Source organism: Bufo gargarizans, chromosome 5 (genome assembly GCF_014858855.1).
Source record: "Bufo gargarizans isolate SCDJY-AF-19 chromosome 5, ASM1485885v1, whole genome shotgun sequence".
NCBI classification, from domain to species: domain Eukaryota; kingdom Metazoa; phylum Chordata; class Amphibia; order Anura; family Bufonidae; genus Bufo; species Bufo gargarizans.
The window spans coordinates 297601482-297624060 of NC_058084.1; the positions used below are offsets into that span (position 1 = coordinate 297601482).

The 22579-nt window shown below is 43.0% G+C and overlaps 1 protein-coding gene across 1 annotated transcript in view; it reads right to left on the minus strand.

Moving 5' to 3' along the window:
- The window catches only part of LOC122938332 (cadherin-9-like), a 147656-nt gene that overhangs the window by 65694 nt on the left and 59383 nt on the right, over positions 1-22579 (minus strand). The window contains exon 5 of the mRNA XM_044293782.1: positions 14685-14806. Within this exon, the coding sequence (XP_044149717.1) occupies positions 14685-14806 (122 nt within the window). The remainder of the gene's footprint in view (positions 1-14684; positions 14807-22579) is intronic.

A 22579-nucleotide genomic window follows, 5' to 3' on the forward strand; every position in this document is an offset into this window, starting at 1 on the left:
GGCATTCTCTTTATGAGCTTCAAGAGGTAGTCACCTGAAATGGTTTTCACTTCACAGATGTACCCTGTCAGGTTTAATAAGTGGGATTTCTTGCCTTATAAATGGGGTTGGGACCATCAGTTGCGTTGTGGAGAAATCAGGTGGATACACAGCTGATAGTCCTACTGAATAGACTGTTAGAATTTGTATTATGGCAAGAAAAAAGCAGCTAAGTAAAGAAAAACGAGTGGCCATCATTACTTTAAGAAATGAAGGTCAGTCAGTCTGAAAAATTGGGAAAACTTTGAAAGTGTCCCCAAGTGCAGTCACAAAATCCACCAAGCGCTACAAAGAAATTGGCTCACATGCGGACCGCCCCATTAAAGGAACACCAAGAGTCACCTCTGCTGCGGAGGATAAGTTCATCCGAGTCACCAGCCTCAGAAATCGCAGGCTAACAGCAGCTCAGTATCTGATATTACTGTAGGGGAAAGCATGGGATCTAGTGATCACCAGTCAGTGTGGTTTACTATAAGTACAGTGACTGAGTCACACCATACAAAAACAAAAGTCTTAGATTTTAGAAAAACTGACTTTTCTAAAATTAGATTAGTGGTATACGAGTCCCTATCAGACTGGAACAGTTTCATTGGAGTCCAGGAGAAATGGGACTCCTTAAAAGTGGCACTATTGAAGGCAACAGAATATTGCATTAGGCTTGTCAGTAAAAGCAAAAAAACGGAAGAGACCACTGTGGTACTCAGCAGAAGTGGCCAAAATCATTAAAAACAAAAAGATAGCATTTAGAAATTATAAAAAAAAAAAAAAAAAAAAAACGAGGATGACAGACAAATTTATAAGATTAGGCAGAGAGAGGCCAAACAAGTTATAAGAGCTTCTAAAGCACAGGCAGAAGAGAAATTAGCTCAGTCAGGGAAAAAAGGCGATAAGGCATTCTTCAGATACATAAATAAAAAAAGAAAACGAAAACAAGGAATTACCAAATTAAAAACTAAAGAAGGAAGGTATATGGAAGAAGATAAAGAACTAGCTGACTGCCTCAATGAATACTTCTGTTCAGTTTTTACAAAGGAAAATGAAGGAGAAGGACCTCAGTTAGGAAAGAAGACTAATGAATCTTTTGACACATGTGTCTGTACAGAGGTAGAGGTTCTAAGTCAACTGTCTACAATTAATACAAATAAGTCACAGGGGCCTGATGGGATACACCCAAAGCTATTAAAAGAGCTCAGCGGTGAACTAGCAAAACCATTAACAGATTTATTTAACCAATTACTGGCAACAGAAGTCGTCCCAGAAGATTGGAAATTAGCAAATGTTGTGCCCATTCACAAGAAAGGTAGTAGGGAGGAAACGGGCAACTATAGGCCAGTAAGCCTGACATCAATAGTGGGGAAATTAATGGAAACCATACTAAAGGAGAGGATTGTGGATCATCTAAAATCCCATGGATTGAAAGATGAAACACAGCATGGGTTTACTTCAGGGAGATCATGTCAAACTACTCTTATTGATTTTTTTGATTGGGTGACTAAAATAATAGATGGAGGAGGTGCAGTAGACATCGCTTATCTAGACTTTAGTAAGGCTTTTGATACTGTCCCACATAGAAGGCTTATCAATAAAGTGCAGTCATTGGGATTGGACTCCCATATTGTTGAATGGATTAGGCAGTGGCTGAGGGACAGGCAACAGAGGGTTGTAGTCAATGGAGTATATTCAGACCAAGGTCTTGTTACCAGTGGGGTACCTCAGGGATCTGTTCTGGGACCCATATTGTTTAATATCTTTATCAGCGAAATTGCAGAAGGCCTCAATGGTAAGGTGTGTCTTTTTGCTGATGATACAAAGATTTGTAACAGGGTTGATGTTCCTGGAGGAATACACCAAATGGAAAAGAATTTAGGAAGACTAGAGGAATGGTCAAAAATCTGGCAACTAAAATTTAATGTTGATAAGTGCAAGATAATGCACCTGGGATGTAAAAACCCAAGAGCAGAATATAAAATCAGTGATACAGTCCTAACCTCAGTATCTGAGGAAAGGGATTTAGGGATTATTATTTCAGAAGACTTAAAGGTAGGCAGACAATGTCACAGAGCAGCAGGAAATGCTAGCAGAATGATTGGATGTATAGCAAGAGGAATTACCAGGAGAAAGAGGGAGGTGCTCATGCCGCTCTACAGAGCACTAGTGAGACCTCATTTGGAGTATTGTGCTCAGTACTGGAGACCATATCTCCAGAAGGATATTGATACTTTGGAGAGAGTTCAGAGAAGAGCTACTAAACTGTTACATGGATTGCAGGATAAAACTTACCAGGAAAGATTAAAGGACCTTAACATGTATAGCTTGGAAGAAAGACGAGACAGAGGGGATATGATAGAAACTTTTAAATACATAAAGGGAATCAACAAGGTAAAAGAGGAAAGGATATTTAAAAGAAGAAAAACTGCTACAAGAGGACATAATTTTAAATTAGAGGGGCAAAGGTTTAAAAGTAATATCAGGAAGTATTACTTTACTGAGAGAGTAGTGGATGCATGGAATAGCCTTCCTGCAGAAGTGGCAGCTGCAAATACAGTGGAGGAGTTTAAGCATGTATGGGATAGGCATAAGGCCATCCTTCATATAAGATAGGGCCAGGGGATATCCATAGTATTTAGTATATTGGGCAGACTAGATGGGCCAAATGGTTCTTATCTGCCGACACAGTCTATGTTTCTATGTTTCTCAGATTAGAGACCAGGTCAATGCCACACATCTCTAGAACAACTGTTAAGAGGAGACTGTGTGAATCAGGTGTTCATGGTAGAATATCTGCGAGGAAACCACTGCTAAGGACAGGCAACAAGCAGAAGAGACTTGTTTGGGCTAAAGAACACAAGGAATGGACATTAGACTAGTGGAAATCTGTGCTTTGGTCTAAATTTGATATCTTTGGTTCCAACCACCGTGTCTTTGTGCGAAACAGAAAAGGTGAACGGATGAACTCTACATGCCTGGTTCCCACCGTGAAGCATGGAGGAGGAGGTGTGATGGTGTGGGGTGCTTTGCTGGTAACCCTGTTGGGGATTTATTCAAAATTGAACCACAGCATGGCTACCACAGCATCTTGCAGCAGCATGCTATTCCATCCGGTTTGCGTTTAGTTGGACCATCATTTATTTTTCAACAGGACAATGACCCCAAACACACCTCCAGGCTGTGTAAGGGCTATTTGACCATGAAGAAGAGTGATGGGGTGCTGCGCCAGATGACCTGGCCTCCACAGTCACCGGACCTGAACCCAATCGAGATGGTTTGGGGTGAGCTGGACCGCAGAGTGAAGGCAAAGGGGCCAACAAGTGCTAAGCATCTCTGGGAACTTCTTCAAGACTGTTGGAAGACCATTTCAGGTGACTACCTCTTGAAGCTCATCAAGAGAATGCCAAGGGTGTGCAAAGCAGTAATCAAAGCAAAAGGTGGCTACTTTGAAGAACCTAGAATATGACATATTTTCAGTTGTTTCACACTTTTTTGTTATGTATATAATTCCACACGTGTTAATTCATAGTTTTATGCCTTCAGTGTGAATCTACAATTTTCATAGTCATGAAAATAAAGAAAACTCTTTGAATGAGAAGGCCCCCTTACGCTGCTGCGACCTATGCTTGCGCAAGAAACATTTAGGCCTCTGCCACTCCTCTGTGCAGGGCCTGGCACTTCTCTGTCTGACATACTGTAAGATAAAATAACCAAATGTTAGATCAAATCTTTTTTTATTTCACCACTAATACACGGCAAACAGGGCTTTAGATTCTATCACTGCACGTGGAACGGCAATTAGACCCTAATTATTTTCTACTTTTACACTACACAAAAGGCTTTTCAACAGAGAAGTGCGGCGCTGAACGGCGATTTTTATTTTGCCACTAATACACGGCAAACAGGGCTGTACAATATATCACTGGACCGCTGAACTTCAATTAGGCCCTAATTTTTTTCTGCTTTTAAGCTACACAAAAGGCTTTTCAACAGAGAAGTGCAATGCTGAATGGCAAATATATTTTTATTTTGCAACTAATACACGGCAAACAGGACTGTAGAATGTATTACTGCACCGCTGAATGGCAATTAGGCACTAATTTGTTTCTACTTTTACACTACACAAAAGGCTTTTCAACATATAAGTGCAACGCTAAATGGCGAATATATTTTTATTTTGTCACTAATACACGGCAAACAGGGCTGTAGAATATATCACTGTACCACACAAGGGCAAATAAGACGTACTGTACAAATATTTCCTTGTAATAAACCCTGTTAATGGCTGTATGAAACAGCACTTGCACCCCAATAACAAGAACAGTTTGCTGGACTGACAAAGCCGTATAATGGCAATTTGGATCCCCAGTCAGTGCACCAAGCTGTAATAGGACTGTTCCTATTACCCAGTCTGTACCCTCCCCTACTGAACCCTGTTCTACATAAATGCTGTGGAAGAATTCCTCCTTATCCTTTACCTGCACTTATAAATCGTTTTTTCACCACAATCAAGTCTTTCCTATCACTGACCCTGGCATCTGCAGATGTTTAACCCTGCACTAAGTACGCTGGTAAATGGCAGAATCTAAGATGGCTGCCGCTATTTATAGGGCTGCAAGATCACAGGTCTGGCTGGCTGCTGATTGGCTGCATGCATGGCATTATGGGTGATCCCACCTCCCCAGAGTTCCTTTCTCCATGTCCTCACACGTGCAGCAGCCATTTTAGGAAAAAATATGATTCGTTACCACGAAGTGCAAGGAAATTTTGTTTTCGGTGCAAATCAAATTTTCCCTGAAATTCGGATCGAAATCCACTTCATCAGCTTTGATTCGCTCATCTCTACTCAAGGCCTCATGACAAGTTATTGATACATTGTGACATTTTTTGTGGGGGTATACCTACCACTGTTGTTGGCTTTTGTTTTTTAATAAATTGAGATGAACTCACTATTGCATGCGTCTACTTAAATACCCTACTTTCATGATATAATATCACTGTAGCATGAACTTCTTATGTTTTCCATAAATGTCACCTGGAAACCAAATATCCCTGACTTTTTGTAAATAGTGTAACAGTACAAGATGGGAATGGTTCTTCTGGAGAAATAATGGCAACTATTTATTTTCCAGTGGGGCTGAGAAAATACCATCAGCTCCCTTAAAGTTGCAGAATAAATTAAGTAGTATGCCAGCTACTACACTGCCAGAAATGTGGCAAGACTAGAATTAAGCTTGCACAGCAGCAGTTTGCTGGGCACGTAGATTTGTTTCTTGGCCACTTATTCCATTTTTTATATCTAATAACAGAGTGGAGTAGGAGTCTGAGAGGAAGAAGCAGTAACTGATGATGACAATGACAAGCGCACTGTACTGAACATTGATGCAGTCTGGCTGCTGCAAAGGAGACCATGAGATGGAGGACAATCTTGTTGTGCTAGCTGATGGCCACTTCTATTTTCCTACAGTAACTGGTGATCGTGTATCACGTCATGCAATAGAGCTTTTGTGCTTCCATTTCTGCTTGAATACCTTCTGATTGTTTTCAGCCTGCAGATCTTGCACATGCCAATGTTTTTGTCTTCCAGTACGGTCGGACTGGAGATACTGTACTAGCACACTCTGCACAGAGCTAGAGGCAGCCAAGCCTGAACCCACAGTATCAGAGCCATCACCAGTTCCTGAGTTGACTATAATAAAAGCATATCTGGCCCTGTTAATCATTTGGGAGGTTCTGACTCTGCTTTTAACTGCTGACACTGCCACCCAGGGGCGGACTGGGCCGGGGGGCAGGGGGGCAATTGCCCCCCGGGCCTCCCTGGCTTGCTGTCCCGGCCGGCCGGGCCGGAATAAACTGCCACTTTAAGCCAGGGAGACGGGGAGCAGGGGAGGCGTGTTGCCGGCAGCCTATCAGACAGGCCGCCGGACCGGCGCAGGCGGCGCGATGACGTCATCGGCGCGATGAAGTCATCGCGCCACCTGCGCCGGTCCTGCGCCTGACTGAGCCGCTGCGCTGCCGTAAAGTGATTACATCTGTGCTGGCTGGAGGCGGGACCGGAGTATTCCAGAGAAGCAGGGAGGTAAGTATAAGTCTGACTGACATATATATTTTTTTTCTTCTTTATTTCTGTCCCTATCTGGCTACTGGCCCTGGGCTGGCACTTTATGAGGGGGGTGGGGGGCAGGGGGGCACAATCTGGCTACTCCTGGCACATTAGTGGGGGGGCCCTATCTGGCTACTGGCACATTAGTGGGGGGCCTATGGCTACTGGCAGATTATAGGGGGGCCTATGGCTACTGGCAAATTATAGGGGGGCCTATGGCTACTGGCAGATTATAGGGGAGCCTATGGCTACTGGCAGATTATAGGGGGGCCTATGGCTACTGGCAGATTATAGGGGGACTATGGGCTGATGGCAGATTATAGGGGGGCCTATGGCTACTGGCACATTATGGGGGGCCTATGGCTACTGGCAGATTATAGGGGGGCTATGGCTACTGGCACATTATAGGGGGGGCTATGGCTACTGGGACATTATAGGGGGGGCTATGGCTACTTGCACATTATATGGGGGGGCTATGGCTTCTGGCACATTATGGGGGACCTATGGCTACTGGCACATTATGGGAGGCCTATGGCTACTGGCAGATTATAGTGGGGCCTATGGCTACTGGCAGATTATAGGGGGGCCTATGGCTACTGGCAAATTATAGGGGGGCCTATGGCTACTGGCAGATTATAGGGGGGCCTATGGCTACTGGCAGATTATAGGGGGGCCTATGGCTACTGGCAGATTATAGGGGGACTATGGGCTGATGGCAGATTATAGGGGGGCCTATGGCTACTGGCACATTATGGGGGGCCTATGGCTACTGGCAGATTATAGGGGGGCTATGGCTACTGGCACATTATAGGGGGGGCTATGGCTACTGGCACATTATAGGGGGGGCTATGGCTACTTGCACATTATATGGGGGGGCTATGGCTTCTGGCACATTATGGGGGACCTATGGCTACTGGCACATTATGGGAGGCCTATGGCTACTGGCAGATTATAGTGGGGTCTATGGCTACTGGCAGATTATAGGGGGGCCTATGGCTACTGGCAGATTATAGGGGGGCCTATGGCTACTGGCAGATTATAGGGGGGCCTATGGCTACTGGCAGATTATAGGGGGGCCTATGGCTACTGGCAGATTATAGGGGGGCCTATGGCTACTGGCAGATTATAGGGGGACTATGGGCTGATGGCAGATTATAGGGGGGCCTATGGCTACTGGCAGATTATAGGGGGACTATGGGCTGATGGCAGATTATAGGGGGACTATGGGCTGATGGCACATTATGGGGGGCCTATGGCTACTGGCACATTATAGGGGGGCCCTATGTGGCTACTGACACATTATAGGGGGCCCTATGTGGATACTGGCACATTATAGGGGGCCCTATGTGGCTACTGGCACATTATAGGGGGGCCCTATGTGGCTACTGGCACATTATAGGGGGGCCCTATATGGCTACTGGCACATTATAGAGGGGCCCTATGTGGCTACTGGCACATTATAGGGGGGCCCTATGTGGCTACTGGCACATTATAGGGGGGCCCTATGTGGCTACTGGCACATTATAGGGGGGCCCTATGTGGCTACTGGCACATTATAGGGGGGCCCTATGTGGCTACTGGCACATTATAGGGGGGCCTATGGCTATTGGCACATCATAGGGGGGCCCTCTCTGGGTACTGGAACATTATAGTGGAGGGGGTCTATGGCTACTGACACATTATAGGTGGGCTCTATCTGGCTACTGGCACATTATAGGGGGGCCCTATCTGGCTACTGGTACATTATAGGGGGCCCTATCTGGCTACTGGCACATTATAGGGGGCCCTATCTGGCTACTAGCACATTATAGGGGGCACTATGGGGACATTAGCTCAACTGGGGATATTACAAGGGGGTATTTTGTGCACTGTCTATTATAAGGAAAATTATTTCTACTGGGGGGGGGCATTATGGTGGGTTTTATTACTCTCCCATGGCATGACCCCCTAGTAGCAGCGCCAGCCTCTCCCTGTTCTGCTCTCCCTCTACCCCTTCTCCAAATCCTTATTATGAAATCTTTCTCATTAGGATAAAACACAACATCAGCTCCGCCGAGCCCCCGGCCAAAGTGTGGAAGTGGCGTCCGAGATCCCCAAGGGTCAAGTAACTGTAAGTTTTCAAATAAAATATGTTTATGTTATACACATATAGCCTACACTGTGCCCCACAATATACAGTTTCTCCTGCAAAAGTCATCAAGTGTCATGGGGGGGACACAGAGCAGCGCCCAGCAGGGAGGAGAGAATACACGGATGCAACACTGTATAAGCCAGAAAATGACACTTTCGGCATTATACCAAAAATGCAATTTTCGGCTGATATGTTTCGGCGGCCGATATATCGGAGCATGCCTAGTTTATTTTGTTTTACTGTGTTGTAATTTACATGGCTGACGAAAGTGGCAAGGGGGGGGGGGGGGTCAGGAGGAGGCAGGGGAAATGGGAAAGCAGGAGGGGGGCTCAGTGGGCCCCTGGGTGTTACTTGCCCCCTGGGCCAAAAGTTGCCAGTCAGCCCCTGCTGCCACCACACTCCTCCTCTGTTACCTCCTCCTCAGAACTCCAAATTGGCTCCAGGGCCCTTTCCAACACACAATCATCATTATCATCATCCTCACCCTGCATACCACTTTTATCAGACTGTGATATGTCATTGCAGGGTCTTTGGCCCTTTTCCCAATTCTCTGCCATGTATTTTTCCCACATTGCCACTACCACTGCCCCTACTGCCACAACCGTGGCTACAAGTGCCACTACTGCCACCAGCACAGCTATGCATGGTTCTCCAGCCAATACCTGAATCTCCTCCTCATGGCATTCCAAACGCTGACAGCTCTTATACAACTAATCAACAGGTAGACTATTTTGAGTATTTTCCATAGCCCTTTGGGTGTTCTTGCCTCTTTTTAGGAAAAAAGAAGGCACTTATGTGGAGGGGCCAGTGAATACAAAATGTTTCATAGCACAGGTATAAAAATGGCACTATTGCAGTATTGATTTTGCTGCAGCTACCCACTATCAGCTGCTATTGCAGTATTGCTTTTTTTATAACTAGAGATGAGTGAATTTCTCAAAAATTCAATATAGTCGGTTCGCCAAATTTTCCAAAAAGTTGCAATCCAAATTTATTTGTGGCAAATTACCTTAAAAAATAGCTATTTCCTGGCTGCAGAGAGCCTGGATAGTGGTGTAGAACATTGTGCCTTGCAGTAACATGCATAGGGAGTCTGCTGTGGTAGTAAAACAATACTGTGAGTCAGTATGACATGCAAAAGTCAGGTGTCGTTCTTACAGTCACTGGACACTTCATGGGGTCAAAACTGACCAAATAACTCAAGTGTGAACCATGCAGAGGCCCAAGATCCTACAATAGTGTGAAAGAGCACACTCCTTTTAGACTGTTGTCAGCTGATTCCACGCAGACTTCTACAGAACCTGTTCTATTAAACACTTATACAAGTAGAGCCCCCCTGACAGAGTGGAGAGGGTGCCAGCAGTAAGTTTGTGTTGACATCACAGATTATTTTGCCCTTCCTCTGATTCGTAAGAAATATAACCCCCCAAAAAATGGATCCTGTCTGTTGAGCATCCACCTTCACTCGGTCAGCATATGGTCAGTAATCCATCAGTATAGCTGAAGCCAAAAATACAACAGGAGTGGATCCATAACAGAGATGACACATGAATGGAATAGTTGCATGTCTTCTGTGTTTTGTACACACTCCTTTTGGCTACCATATCATAAGCCAATGCTGATGCTAAATAGGCAATGTGTCTTACATGCCTTACAGCTGCTACATAGACAGGAACTGTGTCTCATTTTCCCTTCCTTCTGACAGATCAGAATAAGGGTTCATTAAATAATAAGGGTTAATTAAATAATGAAGTCATCCAGGCCAAAAAAGCAAAATAGTGGCCCAGTCATAAAGTGGGAGGGTGGGAACAGCATGAGAAGTCCACAGAGTGCCCAGTGACAAAGTGTTCAGGTGGCAGCTGCATAAGGATACCACAGAGTGGTGAGGTAGCAGCAGCATGAAGAGACCACAGAGTGTCCCAGTGACAGATTGGTTAGATGGCAGCAGCATGGGGAGACCACAGAGTGGCATAGTGGCAGCATCAGAATACCAGTTGAATCAGGTAGCCAGAATTAACAGGTCTCTTTTGACAAAGTTTAGGTATTGCACCATGGATGATCTAGTCTGAAGCATCAGGCACTGGTGTGTGAAATCCGGGCTGATCCACGCCTGATTCATCTTCACAAAGGTCAGTTTCTTCACATTTTGGGTGGACAGGTGAATTTTCCTTGGGGTAACTGTGGCCCCTGCTGCACTAAACACCCACTCTGATGCCACACTGCTAGCTGGGCAGGAAAGCTTGTCCAGGGCGGGTGAAGAAAACTGCTCATCAACGACTCTAAGTTGCTGCTGATGGCATTGGTACTGCTCCTGCCCCCACCCCCACCCCACAGCAGCCATGGCAGTGGAACGTGAGTGCGGAGAGCCCCCCCGTTCAGGCCTCCCTCTTGCAGGTGTAAAAAAGGCCCCCATTTTGGACTGATAGCAAGGGTCTAACATGTTGGAGAGCCAGTAGTCATTCCTCTGCTGAATGGTGACAATTTAGCTGTCACTACACAAGCAACTGAGCATGCTTTGGGCCATTTGTACAAGTGACTCAGAGGGACTGCCTGCCTCCATCTCCACTGCATACTGCCACGGTTTGTCTGGGTCATCTGCCTCATCCTCTCCTGTAACCTTTGGAGAAAAAAACATCCATTTCTCTATGCATTGCTTGTGCTTGAATATCCTTCTCCTTTAGTTCAGCCCCCACATGAGCTGACACTGGCTAAAATCGAAGTTACACAGGGGTGTACCTCTATCTGCCTGTATCATCAAAAAAAAAAAAATATGGCCTGTACATATAATCAATTCAACATATGGAGAGTGGAATGCCAATGGGTGGAAACGTTGCATATCATCCTAAGTTGGGGGACTCCGTTCTGCTGCTGCAGCTCAAGGAGGGTGTGCTTTGCAGTCTATGAGTGGCTAAAGTGCATGCAAAGTTTCCTAGCCATTTTCAGGATGGCTTGCAGATGGGGTGAAGACTTCAGGAACAGCTTTACAATTAGATTGAACATGTGTGCCATCCAGGGTGCATGGCTCAGGCCTCCTTGACGCAGCAACAACACCATGTTCTTCCCGTTGTCGGTCACCATAGTTACAATTTTGAGTTGTTGAGGAGAAAGCCAGGATTCGATTTCTTTATGAAGGACACAGAGCAATTCCTCCTCTGTGTAACTCCAGGCAAACTAGGTGCAGAACAGCGTGACACCGCCTTGCCCTCCACATGTGGTATGCTGGAGGAGCACTGTGAATTGTCCTTTCAGTGGAGGCTGAGGACATGGTGGAGGATGAGGAGGCAGAGGCGGACATTGTTGCAGGACCAACAGTGTGAGAACGTGGAGGCAGAAATGGCGTCACCTTGCCAAGTTGCTGGTGGCTGGGCATGAACCACATTTACCTAGTGGGCCGTAAAGGGCATGTATTGTCATTAACCGTAGCTACAGCTCCACATGTCGGCGCTGCCATGCACTTTAGAAGACACCGACAGGCTCAAGGACTGGCCCACTTTCTGTTCTACTTATAAGTGCAGGACTGGTACTGTATTTTTTGGCAAAGAAAGAAGGTTTGGGACTCTCCACCTCGGCTTGGCACAAGCCATCAGTTCTCTGAAACGTGCAGAGTCCTACCACTTGGAAAGGGAGGGACTGCAGCACCAGCAATTTGGCCTGGAGCACATTCAGCTTCTGCTTCGTTGAATGAATGCACACATATTGTTGTCTCTTGGCAATCGTTTCGGATATTGATTGTAGACAAAATGTTTTCTGAGGAGGATGAGGAGCAGGAGCATCAGGACAGACAGCTCCCTTTGATTGAGGTGGTGGAGCCCTGACTGCATGATATTGTGTGCATGCCACTGGGCGATGCAGTGGTTGCTGCAGCTGGCTGTACCACCACATCGGAGCCATGGTTCTCCCAGGCCACTTTATGGTGACACTGCATGTGTTGACCCAGGGCCGTGGTGCTAACATTGGCACCACCTTCTGCCCACCAAATTTGGCAAATGGTCATGTTCACCTCCTGCGGCAGCTTAACAAAAAAATTCCACACTGCTGAGTATGGCATTTTCCCTACAAAACTCCATGCTGACTGCTTGTTACTGCTGTCTCTGTGAACCCCTGCACCGCTACTTTACGGGCAGGTAGGCTCCCATCAAAATTCACAGCAGAACAGATAATAGGACGTACATATATTTCCTATTAATACACCTGGTGAATGGCTGCAGTACAATGTAACTTCACCCCAGAACGGCAATAAAGATGTTTTCTTTTTCCTATTAATATACCCCCCAAAAAATATAACTATATATATATATATATATATATATATATATACCCAATTGTATCTTTTTATTGTCTTCCTATTCCCTGTTTATAGTGTCCCTATCACACATTAGTGGCTTGTGTCTATAATAGCCTTTTGTCAGACACTACCATAAGACATTGTTCTAGTACACAATCTGAAGACAGAATGGTGATTTCTTTCTCTCTCTGCATAAGGACCTACATACAATCCCCTGATTGGCTGATCAGGCTGTTTTTCAGCATCTTAGCTGTATAGGGCAAATGTACCCCCCCCCAATTCCCCCCATTGTCATGTGGTCCTCCATCTTCTTCCTCCCTTATGGTTTTCCTGCTAACCTTGACAGTAAAATATCGCTGGGCACTGTATTTACATGATTCATCCAAAACAAATTGCAAGAATTTCAGATTTGTTTAGTGGACAAAATTAGTAACAAATCCAAATCTTTTAGAATCGATTTGCTTATCTCTATGTTGAGGGTGTCGGCAATTAACCTATAAAACACATAAACTGTTGAAACTTAATAATCATTTAGAATCAATTTGCTTATCTCTATGTTGAGGGTGTTGGCAATTAACCTATAAAACACATTAACTGTTGAAACTTAATAATCATTTTGAATTAATATTTGTTCATCTCTGTTGATTGTGCTGGCAATAAACCTATAAAACACATAAACTGTGGAAATGTTATAATTATTTAGAATCTATTTGCTTATCTCTATGTTGAGGGTGCTGGCAATAAACCTATAAAAAAACACTTGTTAACTGTGGAAAGTGTTTATTTTATTTTTTTATGACTGGCTGGCTTCAATTTACAGAAAAAAAATAGGTTGTTGCTGGATTTGCTTATTCAATTTCACATTTTTGAGTGCAACACTTCCCTATTCGCTAACCAGCCTTAGGGTGTTTCTGTCACCTGAAAAATGGGTATTAAGCTGGCTGACATTAGCGATGTGCTAATGTCCGCTGAACATAACTATATTAGTGCCATCTCACTGCCTAAAGCCTTTATTGAGAAAATAATCTTTTATAATATGCTAATTAACCTCTAAGAGCAGGGAGGGGGGGTGTTGCACCTGCTCCTAGAGGCTCTGTTTGCCCAGCTCTTTTTGCGCCCTTCTTTTCTTGATTGACAGGGCCAGGCAGCGCTGCTCTCTTCCCGATGACCGTATCTGTAGTGTAAATCTCGCTTCGTTCAGTATTTGGCGCAGGCTCAGTGAGGAAGCCAGCAGCCATCGAGCGTCCTTCCCTGCGCCGAATACTGAACGGTGCAAGATAGAGGATAATTAGCATATTATAAAATATATAGTTATGTTCAGCTGACATTAGCACATCGCTAATGTCAGCTAGCTTAATACTGATTTTTCAGGTGACATAAACCCTTTAAATGCTTGCTCTTAGAGCCTAAGCTGCTCAAAAGCTGAAGAACCTTCCAAAACCCTGCCCCTACACCCTTCCTTCTCAGGGTCATGCAATCCTCCTTCGTTATCCCCCTTACTGTTTTTCCTTGCAAAACAGTGCTGAGGCCAGTTTTTGCATGATTTGTCCAAAGATTTGGATTATTTTGGCAGCAGAATTTTTGTGAAAATCATAACAAATGAGTAAAAAATTTAAATTAAAAAATAAGGCAGAGAAGGTTATTAATCAATACGCAAAGTTATATTCATTATTCATACACTCGCCTCAGACCTTCCCTTTTGTAACTCAGACATTTTTGACTGATTCTCAAAATGGATTTGTCTATTAGAATCATCAGGTATTCCTTTTCTTCATTCCCCTTTTAATAGGACCTCCTAAACATGTCAGTAAATCACAATGGTGTGCTGTTCATGTGTGATTTACTGACATGCCCCATACTATGCCCCAGACCAAACACATTAATTGAAGTCTATGATATCCCCATTTTAGCACCCAGCTGAACCTCCTTTGAAAACCTCTAATGTTTAGCAGGAATGATAAACAAATGCCACAACACTGTCATAAGAATAGATACTTCAGAATTGCTATTTCTTAGGGGAATACTAAGAAAAAAGTTTCAGGAAAGTTTTCAAGTCAACTTTAAGTCTACTTAAAATTAGGCATGTGGAAGACTGATAATGAATTCAATAAATGGAAGAAAGATTAGAGCTTACTCACCTGACCTGGTTTTGCATTTTCACATACAAAAGTCTCATAACGTTCTGAAAATTCTGGAGCATGATCATTAATGTCCAGTATTTTTATATACACTTGAACATTCCTGTTGAGTTTGGGATTTTCTTTAAAAAAAATTAAAAAAAGATAAAAAGTTAAAGTGTATCTATCCTATCAACAAATTTTGCCTTTATCAATAGTACATGTGCACGTGAGGAATTTCCGACGACTATATGAATTATATTTGGCCTTTTTTACTAGTTTTCCTCTGATGGTGCTGAATGCCTAGTTTGCAGTTCTCCCAGAGATGGTGGAGACTAGCTGCCATCCACTGCACACAGAAACTAAAATAAAATCCAATTTCTAACCTTCTCTTACTCACTCAGTAGCCACAGGATCATGAAAAACATTATAGAGAGGTACTGACATGTATGCTTGTGAATAAAACACCTGGGCTGAGATATAAACATCCTATGTAACTGCAACATTCTCTCTAGTGTCTTGTCTGGAGTCCTGTCTCACTCAGCACTTCTTCACTCCTTCTACCTCCCCTCTCCATAGACTTGTATTGACATGGGCAGGTTTAAGAACATTTTCAAAATGAAAAACATAAAAAATAGAAATTTCTAACTGATAAGACAAATTTCAAAGTTTCTCATGGTCATTTGTACTATTGTTATACAAATTTAGGTGACAAGTTAGTGATCATTTAAATAATTATCAAAGCAATGAATAAATATAATTCAAGATGCTATATACAACTTTATTAAAAGATTATAATTTATTAGATTGACTTAAAATGATTTTAAAAATAATTATTATAGCCATAGAGATATTAATAATTATGAACCACCATACAGTCCTGATCAAAAGTTTAATACCACTTGAAAAATGGCAACAAATCTAAAAAAGAACTTCAACATGCAACAAGAAGAAATGAGAGTGAGACAAAACATTTTTTGAGCATTCAATTAATTAAAAATAACGATTAAACTGAAACAGGCTGTTTTTCAGCTGATCAAAATTTTAGGACCACATGCCTTTAAAAGGCCAAATCTGTGCAAAGATGTGAATTTGTTGTCATTTTCTGTCAAGTAGTCACACGTTGTGATGGCAAAGGCAAAAAAAACTCTCCCTTTTTTAACGTGGTCGGGTTATTGAACTGCATAAGCAGGGTCTCTCACAGCGTGCCATCGCTGCTAAGGTAGGAAGCAGTAAGACAGTCACTTGGAATTTATTAAATGATCCTGAAAAAAATGTCATCAGCACTGAGCCGGAGGATCCAACTGGCTGTCCGTCAAGACACTGGACGATCCTCGACCCAAATTAAGGCCCTTATTGGTGCTGACTGCAGCTCCATAACCATCAGACGCATCTGAGACTGAAGGGCTTCAAAAACAAAAAACGTCTTCAAAGACCTCGTCTCCTTGAACACCACAAAACTGCTCTTTTGGACTTTGCAAGAGAGCACCAAACATGGGACATTCAAAGGTGGAAGAAAGTTTCATTCTCTGATGAGAAAACATTTAACCTTGATGGTCTTGATAGTTTCCAATGTTACTGGCATGACAAGCAGATCCCACTTGATTTTCTATGTGCCACAGTGGAGGGGGCGCCATAATTGTCTGGGGTGCTTTTTCCTTCAGTGGAACAATGGAGCTTCAGGAAGTGCAGGGGCGTCAAACGGCAGCTGGCTATGTCCAGATGTTGCAGAGAGCATTCCTCATGACTGAGGGCCCTCGTCTGTGTGGTAACGACTGGGTTTTTCAACAGGACAACACTACAGTACACAATGCCCGCAGGACAAGGGTTTTCTTCCAGGAGAATAACATCACTCGTTTGGCCCATCCTGCATGTTCCCCTGATCTAAATCCAATTGAGCACCTTTGGGGATTGATGGCAAGGGAAGTTTACAAAAATGGACAACAGTTCCAGACAGTAGATGGCCTTTGTGCACCACCACTTGGAGAAATGTTCCCACCCACCTCATGGAAAAGCTTGCATCAAGTATGGCGAAACAAATTTTTGAAGTGATAAACAATAACGGCGGAGCTACTCATTACTGAGTTCATGTTTGGAAGTTGGATTTCTGTTTTGGGGGGGGTTTAGTTTTTTTTTGGAGGTGTGGTCCTAAACTTTTGATCAGCTGAAAAACAGCCTGTTTCAGTTTATTTGTTGTTTTCATTAAATTGAATGCTCAAAAAATGTTTTGTCTCACTCCCATTTCTTCTTGTTGCATGTTGAAGCTCTACTTTGAACCTTGTTAAGATCCAGCCATGCTAAATATGATTTTTTGCCATTTTTCAAGTGGTCTTAAACTTTTGATCAGGACTGTATCTTCATTCAGCAGAACCTGCGATGATGTCACTGCGCTCACCACGTACTATATATATATATATATATATATATATATATATATTAAATACTGTATGTATATATTATTTATAACTTTGAAAATATTATTCTTAATAATGACAAAAATATTTTTGAAACCATGCAAAATTTGTATTTGCATTGCACATATGGAGGTGTTGCTGCCTCCATTTTTGTCTTGCATGCTAACTACCCATCTGTTCAGGGCTATTTTTAATTAAAAGTAGAATATAGCTGGATCTTGATTTCCCTGAATCCATTTGGAAGCCTACGCCCAAGGAGAGGTGAGATTCTAGTGTAGAGTCCCATCTGGAAGATGTCACCTTGCCTGGGCAGATGAGTGCATTTTATTTGATTGAAATATTTGCTAACCATCTCAAATGAATGTGCATAGTGAATATAGCATTATTACAATTCAGAATCTATACATTTAATCTTTGTAGAGAGCTGCTGCCCTTTGTGTTTAAGCAGTTACAAACTGACTAGTTGTATAGCTGTTACTTCTTATGCTAAACATTTTGAGAGATAAAAAGTGTCTAGTGTATTGTTTTGTCTAGTGCAGGGATCAGCAACATTTGACACTCCAGCTGTGGTGAAACCATGACTCCCAGCGTGCACACTTGCTCAGCTGTTTTCAGAACTCCAATAGAAGTGAATGGAGCATGCTGGGAGTTGTTGTTTCACCACTGGAGTTCATCAGGAGTGGCAGTTTTTATTCATGTAAATATGTATTTATTCATAGTGTAATTATTTAATTTATAGTTTCCTAAAAAAAAGTGTACAAATACTGCATATGCAATTAGTTTTTAACCTCTTCCCACTCCATGCCATATATATACGGTATAGCAAGGGAACATTAACACACAATGTTGTCACCCCGCTACAATGGCTGAGACCTGTGCCAACACTAATCCCAGGTGTTTAACACTTTAGATGTCACTGTCCATAATGACTACTACATCAGGTTTACAGAAGAAATGGTCTCCCTCTTTCCCACAATGTGATTGCAGAGTTCCAATGTTTGTCATGAGCCTGCTTTGTCCGGAAGCCTGCCAGGACCTGCCGGATGCAGGGTCTGATCTTGCCAAATATCAGTGTAAGGCTTGCCTGCAGATTTTCCACGCGGATTTGCGTGCGGAAAATATGCACCATAGATCATGTACATTGTATTTTATGAGAATTTGAAATTCTCAATGCACACAATGTAGACTTTTTCAGCGCAGATTTTGACCTGCGGTGCGGATTTTAAAATCTGCAGCATGTCAATGTATTTTTCTTGACTGGATTTTCTTCATTCACTTAGTAAAATCCACACTGAATCCGCACCAAATACGCACGCATATCCGCATGCAAATCCACACCAATTGATGCGGATTGACGGCACAGATTTGCCTGCGAACACCTGCAGATTTCAGTGCGGATTCTCTGCACATGAATCCTGAACATGAGCATGCACCCAAAAACTGACAGTACAATACACTGAAAAAATCACTATTGCTGTGTACTGTACCAGAATTTGGATTATTGTATATTTTAAAGAGTTTTCTGAGATTTTTTTCGGCACCCAGTACCCCTGCTGATCTGCTGTTTTGAGAAGGCATGGGAGCTCCTGTCAGTGCTGCTACCTTCTCGCAGCTTGCAAAGCACGGCAGCGTACATAGTATAGTGGTTGTGCTTGGTATCGCAGATCAGCCCCATTCACTTGAATGGGACTGAGCTGCTCCCAGGCCCCATGAACATGACATCACTGGCCTACGAAAAGCAGAGTGAAAACTGTGCTGCTTGCAGGAGTGCCCATGCTTTCTATTAATAAAAATGTTGCTCTCCTCGTCGCCCCAAAAAAATGAAATAAGGGATCAAAAAGTAAAATGTACCCCAAAATTGTATAAAAGAAGGTTTGTCCCGCTAAAAACAACCCTTCACAGCTCAGTTAACAACAAAAAATGAAAACATTATGGCTCTTAAAAGCCATTTAAAGTATAACTGTCATATTTTTATTTATTTGGAGTATTGGATTGTGGTGATTAATATCACCTTGGTGGCCCTATTTAAACTTTTCACTGTGTATTCAATCACCCCATAATTCCACAGTTTAGTTCCCTGTACTGCCTACTTTTACCTCTACTTAAAGTAGGGTCGCTAGGCATGGTCCAGCCCAGGGTTACAGTACTGACAGCTAGGGACTGTAAGTAAATGATTAAAGCCAGGTCCTCCCCAGCAGCTGATAACAGTGCCTGGGCTGTGTGCACTTCTCCCTGTCCCTGCGCTTGGCAGACGCTCCCTCACTCAGCAGAGCTGGAGAAGTAGAGTGGAAGCAGCGCAGACCAGGGAAGGGAGATCTGCCATCTGCTCAGTGTATAAATGAAAGCAACATGTGCTGCAGGAGATTAACCCTTTAGGGGGGGAGGGCTCTGGTTACTGACACTTTTGGGGGGCTATTGTTACTGGCTAGTGAGGGAAGGCGGGATTAGCCTCAGAGTGAGGGCAGTGGCGGCCATCTTAACTGAATACTGAAATTGCAGTTTTATGCAGACTGGTTGCTAAGGGCTGAATCTTATTAAATATGGGGTAAGTCAGTCTAATAGTAACTGATTCTGGAATATCATGTTATTAGTAACTACATATATGAAAATTGAAATTAGGGTCTAAGTGTGACAGTTATCCTTTAAATAAATTCCATGTTACAAAGTCCAGATGCCACACCTTCCTTTCTGAGTGCTGCTATTTCTCCAAACAGCAATTCATGACCACATTTTGAGTATTTCTCATCATGAATGTTTTAGTTTTATTTATAAGAGTCATAGGGCCAGATGTATCATTACTCTGACAGCTCACTCCACTTTAACATATGGCTAAAGTCAGTTTTAGCCAAGTCAGATTTATGATCAGCCCTTTAAGACTGTAATAAATGTGGTTTGACGGTAGCAGTTTATCCGTCAGTAAGCAGCTTTACAAAAGTTGCACATTTTTATGAAAAAGTTGCACATTTTTATGAAAAAGTCGCATGTTCTATTAAAAAGAGTCATAAGATAAGCATGGTCCTCACTGGAGTGAAATTGCGACTTTTTTGCAACTTTTTTGCAACTTTTTAAATAGTCCCAATAGTAAATCTATCTAGAGATTCATTTACATAAGAAAACACACCCACTTTCAGAAAACTGGCGAGCATAGTGCAGAGCAGAAAAAAGTTTGTGCGCAGTTTTAGCGTTTGCGCATTTTTGGGGGGCTTTTTCACTCCATTATTCTGACCTGAGCTAATGATAAATCTGGCCCATAGAGTATCGAAAAAATATGCAATGCAATATAACAGAGCTAAATAGCTCTCACAGTTTATTTATAGTAGAATATCATTCAAACAATAAACAATGAACAGTAATAAACAATCATAAGCTGGGTCTCTGACACTCATATCTTATGCCATTAATGGTTATGTAGTGAAAATATAGGATTTTATGCAATCCAACAATGCCAAAGTTTGTGAAAAAAATTTAAAGAATTTCTCTGAAACGCTATTAAATGCTCATAAACACAATGGTTAGACAACATCTCAGACAGACAATGAACACTTAGGGCCTCTATGGATTTCCATCACCTAGCTATCAAAAGCTTTGCAGCCTGTAAGATATGGAATAAAAGTTTCCTATATTTGTTGGGAAACTGCTCTGATCCAAAAGAAAACAAAGCCAAACCCGGGGTCAAGGAGACTGGTTGCAGTATAATACTCTGAAGCAAAAATGTAATATCAGACCAGAAGGGCTTTAGACTTGGATACTCCCAAAATACATGTATCATCCATATTAGGGATCCTTATGAGGAAATATGCAGGCTAGCCTAGAGGGGGTATAATACCATTTATGGTAGAGCTCCAGTAGATTAGAGCATGAGGTGGCACTTACAGTTGTATAAAAGGCCACTTGCCATGCCTCATGCTTGTAAGATGTAAGTCCTCCCAATTCAATATATGCCCCAGCTCCCTTACTTCCACAGTCTCCCAGCAGGATCCTATAAATGTTGCTAGTGGAGATAAGGTCCCCACCCATCAGCGAGAAAAGATAGTTATATAAAGGTAAATGGAGAGACACCTTTGTCAGAGGGTGTTTTTCATGGTAATGGGTGATTCCAAGGGATTCATAGTGTTTGGTAAAAGGCACCACAAATATTGCTTGAAGATATGAAAAGGTGTGTAGTGAGGTCCCATCATAGAAATCAGAGAGTAATTGAATTCCACAACCCCTACAATAAGATGTGAATATATCTAGCATCTCAAGGGACTCCACTGGAAGGAGACCTTGTTACTGGAAGAGTCCTCTGAGGTTGCACTAATCACAGTCTTCCATGCTATTAAAGAAGCCTTAAGTGATAGTGCAGATTGCAAGGAATGTTGGGGGTAAAAGACATAAACCAGAAGAAGTGCTGTGAGTGACTACCCTCCATTAAGCTCCTTTTCAATCAGGAACCATTCAACAATAAAAATCTTGTTGCCATCAGTAGAGATGGTCTTGCGGTGCCATATTTTTTTTTACATTGTGAAGAACTTTGACCCATGACACATCCATCAGGTGGTACAGGACAGCCAATTGAGACGTTTCAGCAAATGGACATACCCCCTACCTTACAAATTAACCTGATCTGGCCGCCATTTTACATTCAGTCTTTTGCCAGTGTAGGGAGAGGTTGCTGTGTAGAGCAGGAACAGGCTGTTAGGGACACCAAACACTAGCTAATAGGGCCACAAAAGTCCTTTTAAGGACTGGTATAGGTGTGCTATCGATAGGTGTAATTTACTGAGGGGTGTAATATACTTATAATATAGTGCATTTGGGTAGTGCAGCATTGGTTTGCAGTTTTGCTGTGTTACTCAGCTGCAGATAAGGACAAACAACATTGGAACAAATAATTTCTACTGGTGTGATATACCAGTTACCCCCCCCCCAAAAACATTGATTGAAGCTAGGGTATTATATACCAATTATATACTTTCTATATAGTGCATTTAGGTAGTGCAGCATTTGTTAGCTGTTTAGCTGCGTTAGCTCAGCTACAGATAGTGACAAACAACATTGTAACAAATAATTTCTACTGGTGTGATATAGCAGTTGCATCCCACAAAAAACTGATTTACCCCTTAGGGACGCATGACGTACCGGTACGGCATGTTTCCCGAGTCCTTAAGGACCCATGACATACCGGTATGTCATGGCTTTAATTCGCGATTCCGGCGCCGCGGGGGGTTAATCGGAACGGGATGCCGGCTGAAATCATTCAGCCGGCATCCTGTAACAACGCAGGGGGGGGGGTCATTTTACCTCCCGTATTGACGATCGGTTTTTTGCGTTTCCGGTCCATTGGGGTCTCCGGTGACCTGATGAACTGGAAAAAGACTGCGATCGGTGGCGTGATTATACACCATTAATCGCAGTACAAAGATTTGAAGAGGCGGTGCTGGCCCTGGTGCTGAACGCCACTGTCCAGGGTGCTGATTGGTGCAGGGGAGAGAGGCGCAAGATTCAAACTTCCTGTGCTCC